The sequence below is a fragment of the Cetorhinus maximus genome, chromosome 19 (assembly GCF_964194155.1).
Source record: "Cetorhinus maximus chromosome 19, sCetMax3.hap1.1, whole genome shotgun sequence".
NCBI classification, from domain to species: Eukaryota; Metazoa; Chordata; class Chondrichthyes; order Lamniformes; family Cetorhinidae; genus Cetorhinus; species Cetorhinus maximus.
This window is the reverse complement of record NC_135897.1, coordinates 48,906,418-48,922,632: the sequence shown is the minus strand read 5'-3', so window position 1 is coordinate 48,922,632 and position 16,215 is coordinate 48,906,418. Positions and strand designations below refer to the sequence as shown.

At 41.0% G+C, this 16,215-nt stretch overlaps 1 protein-coding gene across 1 annotated transcript in view; it reads right to left on the bottom strand.

The window, feature by feature from the left end:
- Positions 1 to 16,215, bottom strand: part of ccdc150 (coiled-coil domain containing 150) — a 114,998-nt gene that overhangs the window by 83,009 nt on the left and 15,774 nt on the right. The window contains exons 8-12 of the mRNA XM_078563817.1: positions 16,044 to 16,136; positions 15,786 to 15,893; positions 8,898 to 9,022; positions 3,899 to 4,076; positions 211 to 279 (exon numbers count right to left, since the gene is read on the bottom strand). Coding sequence (XP_078419943.1) covers positions 211 to 279; positions 3,899 to 4,076; positions 8,898 to 9,022; positions 15,786 to 15,893; positions 16,044 to 16,136 — 573 coding nt within the window. The remainder of the gene's footprint in view (positions 1 to 210; positions 280 to 3,898; positions 4,077 to 8,897; positions 9,023 to 15,785; positions 15,894 to 16,043; positions 16,137 to 16,215) is intronic.

Here is a 16,215-nt window from a genome sequence, read left to right as displayed (position 1 = left end):
CAGCCACATCACCACTACACTACCATCTCCCTGATAAATCACTCGTAAAGTGTTATTAAAGTTTTTTATTGCTATAACTTTGTCCAATTTTACACAAAATTTCAGCACTACACTCACCACTAGCATTCTTTGTTCCCAAAGGTTACTGTGAAAAGATGGTGTACTTGAAGACATACAAGATTGATACCAAGTGATCTAACACTACTTCACCTGGCTTTCAGTCAGTTGTTTCTCAAATTTGTTCTTCTCCTCCGTAATTTTATTGATGATGTTATTTGTCTGCCAGGAAGACAAACAATAGGTCACTTTTGCAAAGTGGAATATATAAGACACAACTTCTTGAAACCAAAAAACACAAAGTGAGATTCTGAGCTGCAATTGAGTGGAATTTCTTAGTCATGAGCTACCAAACCAGATGCACTTATTAGGAAGAATAAGCAAAGCTTAAATTAACTTACAAAGTACATTTTCTACAAATACTTACACCAAACTATAATACATAAGACACATGAAGCAACTTTTGTTGGGCATTTGAAACCAAGAGGCTCCTTTGACTTCCATAGATTCAAGAAGTGAGAGTGGAGAAATACTTTGTGCAACAAAAAAATCTGCACCAACATACTAATCAGGTTTCTACATGAGACAGAATACTGCTGGCTACAGCCGGTGGCAAATAATTACTACCTCGTGCTTAGATAAGTTTATAATTACAATAATGCAATTATGTATATCTGCAATTAATTTTATTTCTATTCTCACAATGTAGGAGATGCTGACAAAGCTGCATGTACTGCACAACCCTAGTTATCCAATGAAGATGGTGCTGGGGATTCTTTTTGAAGTGCTGCTTTCATTGTAATTGTGGCACTCCAAAAGAGGGACAAGAAAGAGAGTTGCATTACTGGAAAACCAGTGAGACACTCGAGTGAACACACTAGGCTAATAAGGTAGAGGTTTGGGCAGTGTTGGATGTAGACAGCACAGCAGTGTAGCAGGGGAACAAAGCAGGAAGCTGGACCAGCGAGATGAGCTGATGCTTTGGCAGGCAAGCTCATGGCCAAACCAGCAGAATGGTCCATAGGTCATCTGGCAAAAGCTGGGGGAAATGAGACATTCCTACAGGAACAATATTGTTGCTAAACAAATAAGCTGGCAAATAAAGCACAGGAATGGAACCAATACTATTTAGCAAAAACGGGAGTGGTAAGGAACACGAAGGCATGATCTCTGTGGGCCCCGTGAGGTGAGTACAATGGGAATGCCTTATTTACATTTCGCAAGATATCTGCGCTCTAGTTAGCATACTGTTGTAATGCCACCCTGTGGTGAATGTTAAAAACTGCAGATAGAACTGACAAAAGTCAACAGAAATTCAACTTTGCCAAGGGCACATAATGGGTTGTAGCACACTTGCCGCCCATTATACATCCTACACAACATTCTGTTTGAATATCCTGAGGGGTGTATAACTGGCAGCAAATGCAATACTGCCTATTTTGTGTACATGCCCAAGTCAAACTTCACCCTCACTGAGTTCAGTCGTTTGACAGACATGTAACAGTAGGTGGTATGTTATGCTCACAGCACCACCTCCAATGTATTATCAAACTGTTGAGATCATTCATCATTTTTCATATCTTACAGACAGATACAAATTGAAAAATATTAAATAATAATTATAAAATATATGCAATTTAAAACATATCACTAAGTATATTTAAGTATTTTAAGTATATGTAACCGTAAAGTAAAACTAATGTGTCACAGGATGCCGACAGTGGGATCCCAATTCGTTTTCAGGCATCACATTATTTCTATATTATATTTTTTCACTTGGCTTCTTGGATCCACAATATATGCTTATACAATGTCTAGCAATTTGAACATTAGGATCCTATATATAAAATGGAATTGGAAAGTCAATATTCACTGAATATTTGGTCAAATGGCCAAGATAAAAATTGTGAAATTTATACTAGCCTATTTTAAATTTATTAAAGAAAAACCACTTGAAGCATTGAGCAGGCTTGTTGGTCCCAATATTCACTGAAGTCATGTTTCAGAGTGGGAGAGTTTTAAGTTTATGACGTGCGGGCATTTTCTATTTAAAACAGGTTCCCCTTTAAAAAGCAGCTAGATTGACAGGCTTAACTGGCTGTTGAGTGGGGAATGCGCCAAAAAAAAAGGCTGCAGCTTAGCAGCATGTGGGTTTAGTGAATGTTGGGGTTAGAAATCGCGGAGGTGGATACAGCATGGTTGAGAGAGTGAGGAGTGATTGCAGGTGAGGTGGAAGATTGTAGTATATTGGGGATTGAAAGTAGGGGAAGTTAGGAGACATGGGACAGAGGTTGGGATGGTCACTGAGGAGAGTCAGGAGCGGGTGGTCGGGAGAAATTGGAGGGGAAGCCAATGAATGGTTGGGGGCAGGAGGTGGTGGTGTGGTTCATTAGCAGTAGAGTGATCACAGGAACAATCAATGATCGCTGTGTGGATGGAGGCGGGGGCAAAAGGGTTGGAGGAGATCATGGAGTTGAGGAGGTTGTTTACAGGTTAGTTTGTTGGGCATGGCGAACAGTCTTGCTCCTCCTGGCCCACAAGCAATGCTGTAATAAAACTCACCTGCTGGATCTGGCCCTTCTCATCTCCTTTTACCTATCGGGTTTTCTAAGGCACAGGAAACCCAGCTGACAGTGTTTGGAGATAGAAATCCCGTTAAATGTAATTCAACGTGCTAAAACACTCCACTCCCAAACGAATAATTTATTTAATTATCTTTGAAAGTGTCAAAGTCACTTCAGCTAGGTGAAGGTTGATATCCTGTTCTGACTAAAAATTTGTTTTTAGGAAGTTCGTTGAATTTGATGAGAGAAAGATTGTTCACAATTGGTATGCCTGGCCTACCTAAAGCTCAGTGCCTTACTTGATTCTAACCAACTCATATGTCTGCAATTTTAACTCCTATTGTTGGATGCTAAATGGAAGACAATCTTCAAACAAATTGTTTCTATGTTAAAAGGAAATTAGATGGACAACGTCCCAAGGATGACTGCCAAATTTTAGTTCTGGCATTTGGTTGACATCAGTTTGGAATGTACAAAACTCCATAAACAGGAGCTCATATGTTATAGCGAGGGATTGTGTTACTTAGAGAGCTTTTTTTAGAAGCAGCTGAGACAACAACAGGCCTGTTATATAATTGACCCTTGTTGTAAATATAATAAATTATCACCTGTGCTATACAGTATTTTCTATTTATCTTTGTTTCTGTAAGTCATCTAATTGAAACTAAATTGAATCAGTAGTTTTAGCCTATACGAAGTGAGTCTAAACTTTGATACATTGCACTTCAGAATTGTAAGATGATGTACTGGGAATCTTTTGTGAGCTGCAGAAAGCAATTTACCATAATATACCATGGTATATCTGAGCTATGCTACCTCAGTATAACAGAAAGCAAAAGCTGCAGACTGGAAAGGACGCTGTCGCCTACAGAATCTGTCGTCAAGCCATCTGCATAAGATAACAATGGAAACAGCCCAAGCAAAACAGTAAAATTAGCAAATAGAACTGAATAATTTTATGAGCTATCAGTGGGTGTATAGTTTATATATCCTAAAATCAATATAAATGCAGGTCCAATGTTATGCAAATTTCAGTTTTTTGCAGAGGTGGGGGTCAGCAATTCTGAATAGCAATATCAGTTTCATATCGAACTCAAGAGGCAAAATTTAAAAATGTTCTTTTCAATTTTCTCAGGTATAATAATGATAATTTTAAAATTAAAAGTATAATATTGGTAGATTATAATATGTCATCTTTTAACAGAATCTATCACTATGGATAGCTGCTTCCATTTGCTCTGCTGTTGACACCAAATTTATGGCAAGAAGTTATTTACCTGGTCCAGTAGGCTTTCCTTTTCCTGTTTAATATGTTCACATTCAATTACAGCAGTCTTTAAGTCCTCCTTTAGGTGGGCAATTGCAGACTCAAGAAGCACCCGTTGTGCTGTTGCGTTTTCCTCCACTGTTTCAAATTTCTGCTGTATCTCAGTATGCTCTAATCTTAAAGCTTCTCTGAGTTATAATAAAAAAATGTAAAAAAATTAAAACATTTGCAATGTCCTACTGGGTAAAAAAAACTAATGGAACTATACTGGCATAGATAGAGGTAAGAGTGCAGACAAGTGTGCTCCTTACCCACCACAGCTACATAAACAAATAAATCAATGCTCCTCAGGTATCACAACTAAATAAATAAATTGCTGCACAATCTGCCCAATATCCCAGCAACCCCCAATACTGCCAGACTGCCTCTCCCAAGTCCTCCCAGTCCTACTGGAAATTTCATAGATTGCAGGAACACCACTTGGGTTGTCAAAAACTCCCAGAATACATTCCCAGTGCTGCCAATCCCAAAACCACTCCAATGCTCCTGAGACCAATCTCTTCAATGCCATCAAATCTCAGGACTGTTCTCAAATCTCCCTTGTCCATGGTTCCTGAAACCCAGGACTGTTCTCCTAGCACTGTATTGTTGGACAGTATTCCAATTACTGCAAGACTCTAAGACTCTATTCCAATTACTGCAAGTCTTGGGAATCACATGTAGGTACAGGGGCAGGCTGTTCAGCCATGCAATTTGACCATGGCTGATCTCCACCTTAACTCCAGTTACCTGGCGTGGTTCCATAATCAGAATACCCTTGCCTAACAAAAATCCATCAATCTCAACTTTGAAATTTTCAACTGATTTAACTTCAAAACCTTTCACAACATAAAGTGCATTGGAGGGAAACAGAGTAAGGAGCACGTGTCATTCTGGCCCCAATATGGGCAGGTCAGCTTCTTCATCTGCAACCAAGGTATTTAAAAATGCTGGATACTCCTCTGGAGGCATAATTTATTGTTTCAATTGACAACCTTGAATGACTCTATGGTTTTTCAAAATACATTCAATCTCTGGGCATTAAATTTCAAGCACTCTGTAGAATCATAGAGCGATTACAACACAGAAGGTGGCCATTCTGTGGTGTGTCTGAACCAGCCCTCTGCAAAAGCAACTCAGCCAGGTCGCCCTTTTCCTGTAGCCCAGCAAATTTTACCTCCAGGTGCTTATCCAATTCCCTTCTGAAAGCCTCAGTTGTATCTGCTTCTACACTTTTAGATAGTGCATTCCAGATCTTAAACACACCTGCTGCATAAAGCAGTTTTTTCTCATGTCATCTCTGGTTCTTTTGCCAATCACCTTAAATCGGTGTCCTCTGCTTCTTGACCCTCCCATCAATGTGAACAGTTTCTCTCTATCTCATCTGTTTTGACCCCTCATGATTTTGAGCCTTTCTACCAAATCTCCTCTCAAACTTCTCTTCTCCAAGGAGACCAACGTCAACTTCTCCAATCTATCCTCGTAACTGGTTCCAGGGCTGAGGGACTTCATTTGCATAAATCTTTTCTGCACCCTCTTTAAAGTCTTCACAGCATTTCTAAAGTGCGTTGCCAAGAAATGGGTAAAATACTCTGGTTGAGTCATCATAAACTCCTTGCTTTTGTCATCAATGCCTTTACAAAGTCCAGGATCCCAGGTGCCTTTTTAATCACTCTGCCCTGCTACTTTCAACAATGTGTTTCTCTCTCTCTGTCCCTGGATCTTCCTTAGAATTGCATCCTTTGATTTATATTGCCTCTCCTTATTCTTCTTACCAATGTGCACCACTTCACACTTCTCTGCATTAAACTTCACTGATCCATTCCACCAGCGTCATGTCCGCTTTAAGTCTATCATTATCCTCCTCACAGTTCATAATACTTCCAAGTTTTGTGCCTTTGCAAATTTTGAAATTGTGCCCTGAATTTTGTTGCCAACAGTTGCAATCTTGTGACTCAGAGTAACATTACGAACTGCTTTGGGCATGTAATCATTAATGAGTCATTAATGAGCCACATCCTTACATGCACCAAGTCCCATTCACACAGAACAACAACAACTTATATAGCATCTTTAACGTAATGAAACCGCCCAAGACATGTCACAGGAGCATTATAAAACAAAGTGTGACACTGAGCCACAGAGAGAGATATTAGGTTAGGTAATCAAGTCTTAAAGAAGGAAAGCAAGGTGGAGAGGCTGAGAGGTGTAGGGCAGGAATTCCAGAGCTTGGGGTCTAGGCAACTGAAGACACGGTCACCAAAGGTGGAGCAATTATAATTGGGAATGCACAAGAGGCCAAATTAGAGGAGTGTAGCTATCTCAGAGGGTTATGGAGATGGAGGAGATTACAGAGATAGGGAGGAGTGAGGCTATGGAGGGATTTGAAAGTAAGCATGAGAATTTTAAAATCAAGACATTGCATGACCGGGAGCCAATGTAAGCCAGCGAGCACAGGGATAACAGGGGAATAGAAATTGCTGCAAGTTTAGACATGGGCAGCAGAGTATTGGGTGACTTCAAGTTTACGTAGTGTAGAATATGGAAGACCAGCCAGAAGTGCATTGGAATAGTTGAGTCTAGTGGCAATGAAGGCATGGATGAGGGTTTCAGCAGCAGATGATCTGAGATAGTGGTGTTGTCAGGCTATTTTATGAAATGAAAATAGGTGGTTTTAGTGATGGTGTTCAGAAGCTCATCTCAGGCTCAAATGCGACATCAAAGTTGCGAACAGGTTGACTTACTCTCAGACTGTTGCCGGGGAGATGAATGAAACTAGTAGCTAGGTAACAGAGTTTGGCTTGGGGACCAAAAGCAATGGCTTCAGTCTTCCCAATAGTTAATTGGAGGAAATTTCTGCTCATCTAGTACTGGATGTTGCATAAGCAGTCTGATAATTTAGCAATAGTGGAGGAGTCAAGAGAAGTGGTGGTTAGGTAGAGCTAGGCGTTGTTTGTGTATATGTGAAAACTAAAACTGTGCCTTTGGATTGTCAAAAAGGGGAAGTATGTAGATGAGAAATAGGAGGGGCCAAGGATAAATCCTTAGTGGGATACCATAAGTAGCGATGTGGGAGCAGGAGAAGCCATTGCAAGTGATTCTGACTATGATTAGATAGGTAAGAATGGAATCACATGAGAGCACCAGCTGGAGAGGTAGTGAGGGGTTGGAGGATCATGATGTGGTCAACCATGTCAAAGGCTGCAGATAGGTCAAGAAAGACAAGCAGGGATAGTTTATCTTAGTCACAGACACTTTGTATATCATTTGTGACTTTGATAAGAACCGTTTCAGTACTATGGCGGGGCGAAAACCTGATTGAAAGGATTCAAGTGTGGAATTCCGGGAAAGATGGGAACAGGTTTAGGAGGTGACAAGTTCCAGGCCTTGGGACAGAAAAGGGAGGTTGGTGATGAGACAATGCTTTGCAAGGATGGAAAGGTCAGTGTTTGGTTTTTTTGAGGAAAGGGGTGATTTAAAGGACAGAGGGACAACACCTGAAGGGAGAGAACCATTTACAGTATCAGCTAACATTAGGGGGGGGGGGAAAGAGAGCTTGGTGATCAGCAGTTTATTAGGAATAGGGTTGAGGAGATAGGAAAGTTTCATGACGAGATGAGCTCAGAGAGGGCATGAGGGGAGATGGGAGAGAAAGAGAAAGATGCAACTTTGGTCTGGGGCAGGGGAGCATTAAGGGAAGTTTTGCCTGGTGAGCTGGAAGGGAGTGAAGGTGCAGTGACAGCTGTTCGGATTGACTCATTCTTTATTACAAAGAAGTTCTGAGCTCCATGCATGTGTTATCGGGAGGTAAGGGTGGAGGCGACAGGGGAGAGGAGTTTAAGAAGATGGTTTGCAGTAAAGAAAAGAATCCTGGAGTTATCTTTGCATTCCAGGATGGTACTAGAAAAAACAAGCAGTTTTAGCAGACAAGAGCAGAATGATTCAGCCAGATCAGCGCTAGGTGATTAAACCAGCTGTCTGCCATATGCTTTCAAGTCTGCATCCCTTAAGGGATTGCTGATGAGAGCTGTCACATGGGGAATGGCCAGGGTGAAAGAGAGTGACGGCTTTATTGGGGACTGGGACAAAGGTGCACGGTGTGGTTGAGTAAATTAGTTGTTTCTGAAATGTTGTGGCAAGCTGGGGGCCAAAGGCTAGATAGTTGGGATCATCCCTCTACTTGCAGACATACATTGGTCCCCAGTCGGGCAATGCTTTAATTTTAAAACTCACCTTGTTTTCAATTCCTTCCATGGCCTCTCTCCTCCCTATCTTTGTAATCTCCCCCAACCTCATAACCTTCCAAGTTATCTGTGTTCATCTAAGTCTAGCCTCTTGAGCATCCTCGATTTTAATACTCGACTATTGGTAGCCATGCCTTTAGATGCCTAGGTCCCAAGCTCTGGAATTGCCTCCCTAAACCTCTCCACCTCTCTTTCCTCCTTTAAGACACTCCTTAAAACCTACCTCTTTGACCAAAGCTTCTGGCCTCCTGCCGAATATCACCTTATATGGCTTCATGTCGGTTTATTATGTTAAAGGTGCTATATAAATACAAGTTGTTGCTGTCTCTCTAGCATTTTTTTTAAAAGTCCAAGGGGGCTCCTCTGCCCCCTTAACATCTCCACTGCTTCCTTCCACAACAATGGATTCTCTTTTAATAGCAGAGATCCCACCAGTAGCCGGCATAGCATAAATAATTGCTCTGGTCCCAAAAAATGAGCAAGGGTTGCAGTGGATTTAGGGTAATGGCTGGAAGTCTGACTCTTCTATGTGGCAATTCCACCCAGGAGGAAAATCCAGTCCCTTCTCAGAAAATGTTATTATTTGAGAAATGTTTACTAGTTATAGGTTTTAATTCCATGCGACCTCTATAACTATAGGGTGGTAAATAACAAAAATGGACTATGATTCATCAGATTGCTTCTTGGCTTATGACTGGATAGATCAATGAAAAATGTAATACTCACAACTCAGATTTTAGCTGTTGCTTCTCATTCACAGCACTTTGCAGTTCTGCTGAGATACTTGCTCTTGCTGCATCCAGTAAAAGGTCTTGTTCTTGCAACTTTTCTTTCATTTTTTTCTGCTCAGCCTTTTTTGGAAGGCAGGTAAATAAAGAAATGCTTTTAACAATAGATAGCATTTTCAACAGTGACCTACAACATTAAACAACAACTTAGCTAAAGAGAATAATCCAAATTGCAGAGAAAGAAACACAAAATACAATGTCCAGTATATAGTTACAGAATAGTATCAGGCTAATTGAATTAAAAACAGAAAAACTCAGTGCAGTGAATTTTAAAAATACAGGAAAGCTTGTTGCCAGTCTGCACACAGACCAACAACTGAAACGATGTTGATAGGACTAGAAAGGAGGCTCTGCTGAAAGAATTTGAAGTTAGGAGCTAAATTAAAAAGCAGAACCTCCAAGGTAATAATCTCGGGATTACTACCTGAACTACAGGCAAACTGGCATAGGGCAAATAAAGTCAAAGAATTAAATGCGTGGCTCAAAGGTTGGTGTAGGAGGAATGGGTTTCAGATCATGGGGCACTGGCACCGGTACTGGGGTAGAAGGGAGCTGTTCCGGTGGGATGGGCTTCACTTGAACCGTGCTGAGGCCAGTCTCCTGGCGAATTGAATAACTAGTACTGTAGAAAGGGCTTTAAAACTAAATAGAGTGGGGGGAGGGTTCTGGGTAGGGGATAAGTAGGCTTACAAAGCAAAAGGTTATGGTGGCATTGCAGGGCAGCTACTTAGGTAATGATACCCAGAGTGTGACAGGAAGGGATAGAGCGTACAAACATAAAAAAACAGCAGCAAATAGGGTCAAAGGGGGAAAAAAATTGTAAAATGGCAAAATTAATGGCTCTTTACTTATTGCACATAGTATTCGGAACAAAATAAATGAATTAACAGCACAAAGAGAGATTAATGGGTATGATCTTATAGCCATTACAGAGACATGGTTACAGGGAGATCAAAGCTAGGAACTAAATATTCAGGGGTATGTGACTTTTCGAAGTGCAGGCAGGAAGGAAAGGGTGGTGGGGTAGCTTTGTTAGTACGAGATGGAATAAGCGCGATAACAAGAAATGATCTTGGATCGGAAGATGTGGAATCATATGGGTGGAGGTAAGAAATAACAAGGGGAAGATGACACTAGTGGGAGTAGGCTATAGGCCCCCTAACAGTAGTTATGCTGTTGGCCAGTGAATAAATCAGGAAATAATAAGGGCATGCAAAAAGGCAGTATATTAATCATGGGTGACTTTAACCACCAGGTAGATTGGGAAAATCAAATTGGCAGAGGCAGCCACGAGTAAGAATTCATATAGTATATTCGGGACAGTTTCCTAGAACAATATGTTGTGGGTCCAACCAGGGATCAGGCTATTTTGGATCTGGTAATGTGTAATAAGGCAGGTTTAATAAATGATCTCAGGGTAAAAGATCCCCTAGGAAACAGTGACCATAACATGGTGGAATTTAGCATTCAGTTTGAGAGTGAGAAACTTAGTTCGGAAATATCTGTGCTAAACTTAAATAAGGGTAATTACAAAGGAATGAGGGCAGAGTTGGCTGGAGTGGACTGGGAAAGGAGTTTAGCAGAAAAAATGGTTGATGAACAATGGCAGGCTTTTAAGAAAATAGTTCATGACTCACAACAAAGATATATCCCAGTGAGGAAGAAGGGTTGTAGGAAGGGGATAAACCAACCATGATTAACCAAGGAAGTTAAGGATAGTATCAAAGTGAAAGAAAAAACATACAATGTGGTAAAGAATAGTGGTAAGCCAGAGGACTGGGAAAGTTTTAAAAACCAACAGAAGATGACCAAAAAAATAATAAAAAGGGAGAAAATAAACTTTGAGGGTAAACTAGTAAGTAACATAAAAACGGACAGTAAGAGCTTCTTTAAATATATAAAAAGGAAGAGAGAGGCCAAAGTCAATATAGACCCCTTATAGAATAAAACTGGGGAAATAATAATGGGGAACCAGGAAGTGGCAGAGGAGTTGAATAAATACTTTGTATCAGTCTTCACGGTAGAAGACACTAATAGCATACCAAAAAGACTAAATAACCAGGGGGCAAAAGGCGGGGGGAGGAAATAAAGGCAATATCTATCACTAGAGAAAAAGTACTAGGGAAACTAATGGGGCTAAAGGCTGATAAGTCACCTGGACCTGATGGGTTGCATTCTAGGATATTAAAGAACATAAGAATATAAGAACTAGGAGCAGGAAATTCAGCCCCTCGAGCCTGCCCCGCCATTCATTACGATCATGGCTGATCTCATTTCGGCCTCAACTCCAATTTCCCGCCCTCTTCCCATAACCTTTCAACCCATTACTAATTAAAAATCTGTCTATCACCTCCTTAAATTTATTCAGCGTCCCGGCATCCACTGCACTCTGAGGTAGTGAATTCCACAGATTCACGACCCTTTGAGAAAAGTAATTCCTCCTCATCTCTGACTTAAATCTACCACCCCTTAGCCTAAAGCTATGGGCTCTCGTTCTAGAATGCCCCACAAGGGGAAAAATCCGCTCCACGTCTACTTTGTCTATCCCCTTTAGCATCTTATATACCTCAATTAGATCTCCTCTCATCCTTCTAAACTCTAGCAAGTATAGGCCTAAACTGCTCAATCTCTCCTCATAAGACAAGCCCCGCATCTCTGGAATCAATCCAGTGAACCTCCTTTGAACTGCCTCCAGTGCAACTACATCCTTCCTCAAGTAAGGGGACCAAAACTGTGCACAGTACTCCAGGTGCAGTCTCACCAATGCCTTGTACAGTTACAATAACACTTCTCTATTTTTATACTCTAATCCTTTAGCAATAAATGCCAAAATTCCATTTGCCTTCCTTATTACCTGCTGTACCTGCATTCTAGCTTTCAGCGATTCATGCACGAGGACACTCAGATCCCTCTGCACTTAAGCATTCTGAAGTTTCTCTCCATTTAAATAATAAGTTGCCTTTTTATTCTTCCAACCAAAATGGATAATCTCACACTTATCCACGTTAAACTCCATCTGCCAAATGTTGGCCCATTCACCTAACCTGTCCATATCCATTTGTAAATTTCTTATTTCTTCATTGCAACTTACTTTCCCACCTATTTTAGTGTCATCTGCAAATTTAGCTATAGTACCTTCTATCCCTGAATCCAAGTCGTTAATATAGATTGTAAATAGTTTGGGCCCAAGGACCAAACCCTGTGGCACCCCACTAGTTACAGCTTGCCATCCAGAAAAGAAATAGCTGCAAAGATAGTGGATGCACTGGTAATAATCTTCCAAGAGTCCTTAGATTCTGGGAAAGTCCCAGAGGATTGGAAAACTGCCAATGTAACACCCTTATTCAAAAAGGGAGACAAAAATCAGATAACTATAGGCCAGTTAGCTTAACATCTGTCATTGGGAAAATGTTGGAGTCTATTATAAAGGATGTAATAACAGAGCATTTAGAAATGCATAATCTAGTCAAGCAGAGTCAGCATGGCTTCATGAAAGGGAAATCATGCCTGACAAATTTATTAGAATTCTTTGAGGAGGTAACAAGCAGGATAGATAAAGGGGAACCAGTAGGTGTAATTTATTTGGATTTCCAAAAGGCGTTTGATAAGGTACCACACATAAGGCTACTTAATAAGATAAGAGCGCATGGTGTTGGGGATAGTATATTAGCATGAATAGAGGACTGGCTAATTAATAGAAGACAGAGAGTTAGGAACCTGTAACTGGTGGAGTGCCACGGGGATCAGTGCTGGAGCCACAATTATTTACAATAGATATTAATGACTTCATGCATGTATCCCAAAAAGCTAGTATACAAGTTCAGCAGGTAATAGGTAAGAGGAATGGAATGTTGGTCTTTATTTCAAAGGGAATGGAGTATAAAAATAGGGAAGTCTTGCTAAACTAAGGCACTAGTTAGACCACACCTAGAATACTGTGAACAGTTTTGGTCTCCTTATCTAAGGAAAGATATACTGGCATTGGAGGCAGTCCAGAGAAGGTTCAGTAGGTTGATCCCGGGGATGGAGAGATTTTCTTATGAGGAGAGGTTGAGTCAGTTGGGCCTGTACTTATTGGAGTTTAGAAGAATGAGAGGCGACCTTATTGAAACATATAAGATTCTTAGGGGGCTTGACAGGGTAGATGTTAAGAGGTTGTTCCCCTTTTGGGAGAACCTAGGAACAGAGGGCATATTCTCAGAGTAACGGGGCGCCCACTTAAAACAGAGATGGGGAAGAATTTCTTCTCTCAGAGGGTAGTCAACCTGTGGAATTCTTTACCGCAGAGGGCTGTAGAGGCTGGGTCATTAAGTATATTCAAGGCTGAGATAGACAGATTTTTAATCAGTAAGGGAATCATGGGTTATGGGGAAAAGGCAGGAAAGCGGAGTTGAGGATTATCAGATCAGCCATGATCTCATTGAATGGCGGAGCAGACTCCATGGGCCAAATGGCCTACTTCTGCTCCCACGTATTATGGTCTTATGTAACCATTTCACATCCTCTTTATCTCTCTGCAGTACTCCCGCTACATATGTTACTCCTCTATTGACCAGATTGGTGGAACGGCTTTACCTGGTTCCACTCTCACCCATCCAATTGTAGCCTTTCTTTCCACTGTCATTGGAGGAGCCATTCTAGGCCCCCTCCTTTTGCAGATCTAAATGCTGCTCTTTGGCAGCATCATTCTCAGACTTTTGAGTCAGCTTTCACACACACGTTGAGGACACCCAACTATACCTTTCTTGAGTCATATACTACCTGTGTTGCCAGACTGCTTCGTCTTAGATGATCTATAATTCCTAAAGTTAAACAGACATTAAACATCTTTGCAAAACATTCTGCGCCCTCAGTCCAGTTCAGCCTTGCAATGAAGAGGGAGGGGCTGAAATTGGTGACCGTGGCTTTGACCTCAAGGAAAGATTCCAATCTTATATCCTTACCTTTACAAAGGCTGCGAATTTGCAAATCCATAACAATTGTCCACCTCCAAGCATGATTACTCCAATGCTCTCCTGATTGCCCATATCCTATCCTGCACCATTCCGTTTGACCACCCTGTGTCTTTGTTGATCTATATTGGTTCCAGTCCCCTACTGCCTCCATTTCTATTACTTAAAATACTAATTTCATTTGACTCATAGCACCCATCAGAAACCCAACCACTAAAGCCCAATAATGCTACAATAAATGCCATATCACTACCAGATGTGTAATTGAACAGGCCACTGCCATGCTGAATAAATACTTCAGGTGCCCAGACACCCTTCTGTATGCAGCAGCCCAGAGTCTCCAGGATGATCATGATTTGCTGTGCTCTGCACAGCATTGCACAATAGCAAAGCTTGGACCTGCAGATTGAACAAGGTGAATAGCTCAGATCCTCCTCAGGTGGTTCAGAGTAGAAAAAAGAAGAAGAGGACTAAAAGAGTGATGAGGGAAATGTACCCCCAGCTGTGCATATTTCTGCCCAGAATTGCTCTTATTACTGCAAGACTTACTTTGGCTGCATCGGTGGACCCATGTGACAAGGAACGTGATAGCCATTCTTCCAACCCGCTGCTAATGCCATTGACTGATAGCAGTGCTGCAACTAATCAACCACCTCTCGAAAGCCACCCATTGGTCCCCATCAATTCATGTCTTCCCAATCATCATCAAACAAACTAAAAGTGTTTGTTGTCTCAGCAACTTGGACTCCATGAGTGAACTGTAACACACCATCTTAAACATACAACTCCCTCCACCACTGGATCATAGTGGCAGTGCGTGCCATCTACAAGATGCACTGCAGCAACTCACCAAGCCTCCTTTGACAGCATTTTCCAAACCTGCAACCTCTACCACCCAGGAGAACAAGGGCAGCAGATGCATAAGAACACCTTCGCCTGCAAGTTCCCTTCCAAGCCACACACCACCCTGTCTTGGAACTATATCGCCATTCTTCCATTGTCACTTGGTCAAAAACTTGGAATTCCCTTCCTAAGAATGTACCTATACCAGAAAGACTTCAATGGTTCAAGACAGCAGCTCACCATCATCTTCTCAACAGCAATTAGGATGGGTAACAAATGCTGGCCTTGTCGACAATGCTCACATCCCATGAAACCAAGAGAAAAAAAGACCTACGAATGAGTGTAATGATCCCCCTCCCTCCAATGGAGCCGGCCTGACATGTCACAGTGACCCTGGATGCCACTTAAACAGTAGAGAGGGCAGTCTGCTCCCATAGCATCAACTTTTTCCATGCGCAGTCCCAGCAGTGATGCTGCCGTGGCTGCTGAGTTCCTGCCCTCTGATTGGCTGGCAGCCCATTGGGGCCATACTTTAAAAAGGCAGGAGCCCTGACAGCAACTAATTAGTTGCTGGATGATCATAAAACGTGGCTGGAGTCCCAAAATGGCCAAGGAAAGATTGCCCTCAACTTCTGGGCTCGAGTCAAGGCCCCTGTCTCACTTACAATATTCTGACCAATATATGCTGCCCTGCCTCCTGAATATATCACTTTCAACCCTTCTCCAATCTAAGTAATACCCAGTAACACTAAACAGCTATTCCTTCTCCAAACAAATTTCAATCTTTGTTGTTAAATTTTGTTTGATATGTGAAACTTTTATAACAAAATGTCTTACCAAGTGCCTTCCAAAAGGCTATATAAACAACATATGCTGCATTCCAGTTATCGATTCAATTGTTCACTTCAAAAAAAAGCTATCCGATACATTTTTCAAACTTCTGAAAAATATTCTTTATTATATATATATGAACTTAAATTAAGAGGAGAAAAGAAACAAAAGTCAGCACAAAGTAATCTGCATCATCAAACCTTTAAGGATGCTTGATGTTCTGTTATAAGTTTAGCATTCTCTATGGAAATAGAGCGTAGTGCGCCACTTAGTTCAGTACACTGTGTATCTAGCTGGTCATTCAAAGCCTGACAGAAGAAAAGCAAAATGCTAATTAATATTGTATTTCCAGAATAAAATGAGAACAATAGCATATCTACTTGTAAATGATCCAAGTAGAAAATGTACTGAGACAAAAAAATACAAATAAGAATGTCTATTACAAAAGTCATTCTAACCTGCACTTTTTCTGCCACATCCTTCATTGATGCAATCTCATTCTGAAGATTGGCATTTTCTTCCTGTTGTTTGCTTAACATCAGTTGTGTTTTCTGAAGACATGCATTTCAGAATAGTGATGACTTGAGATAATAATCAAAAACAAGTAAATATACAATTTTTTTTTTTTTG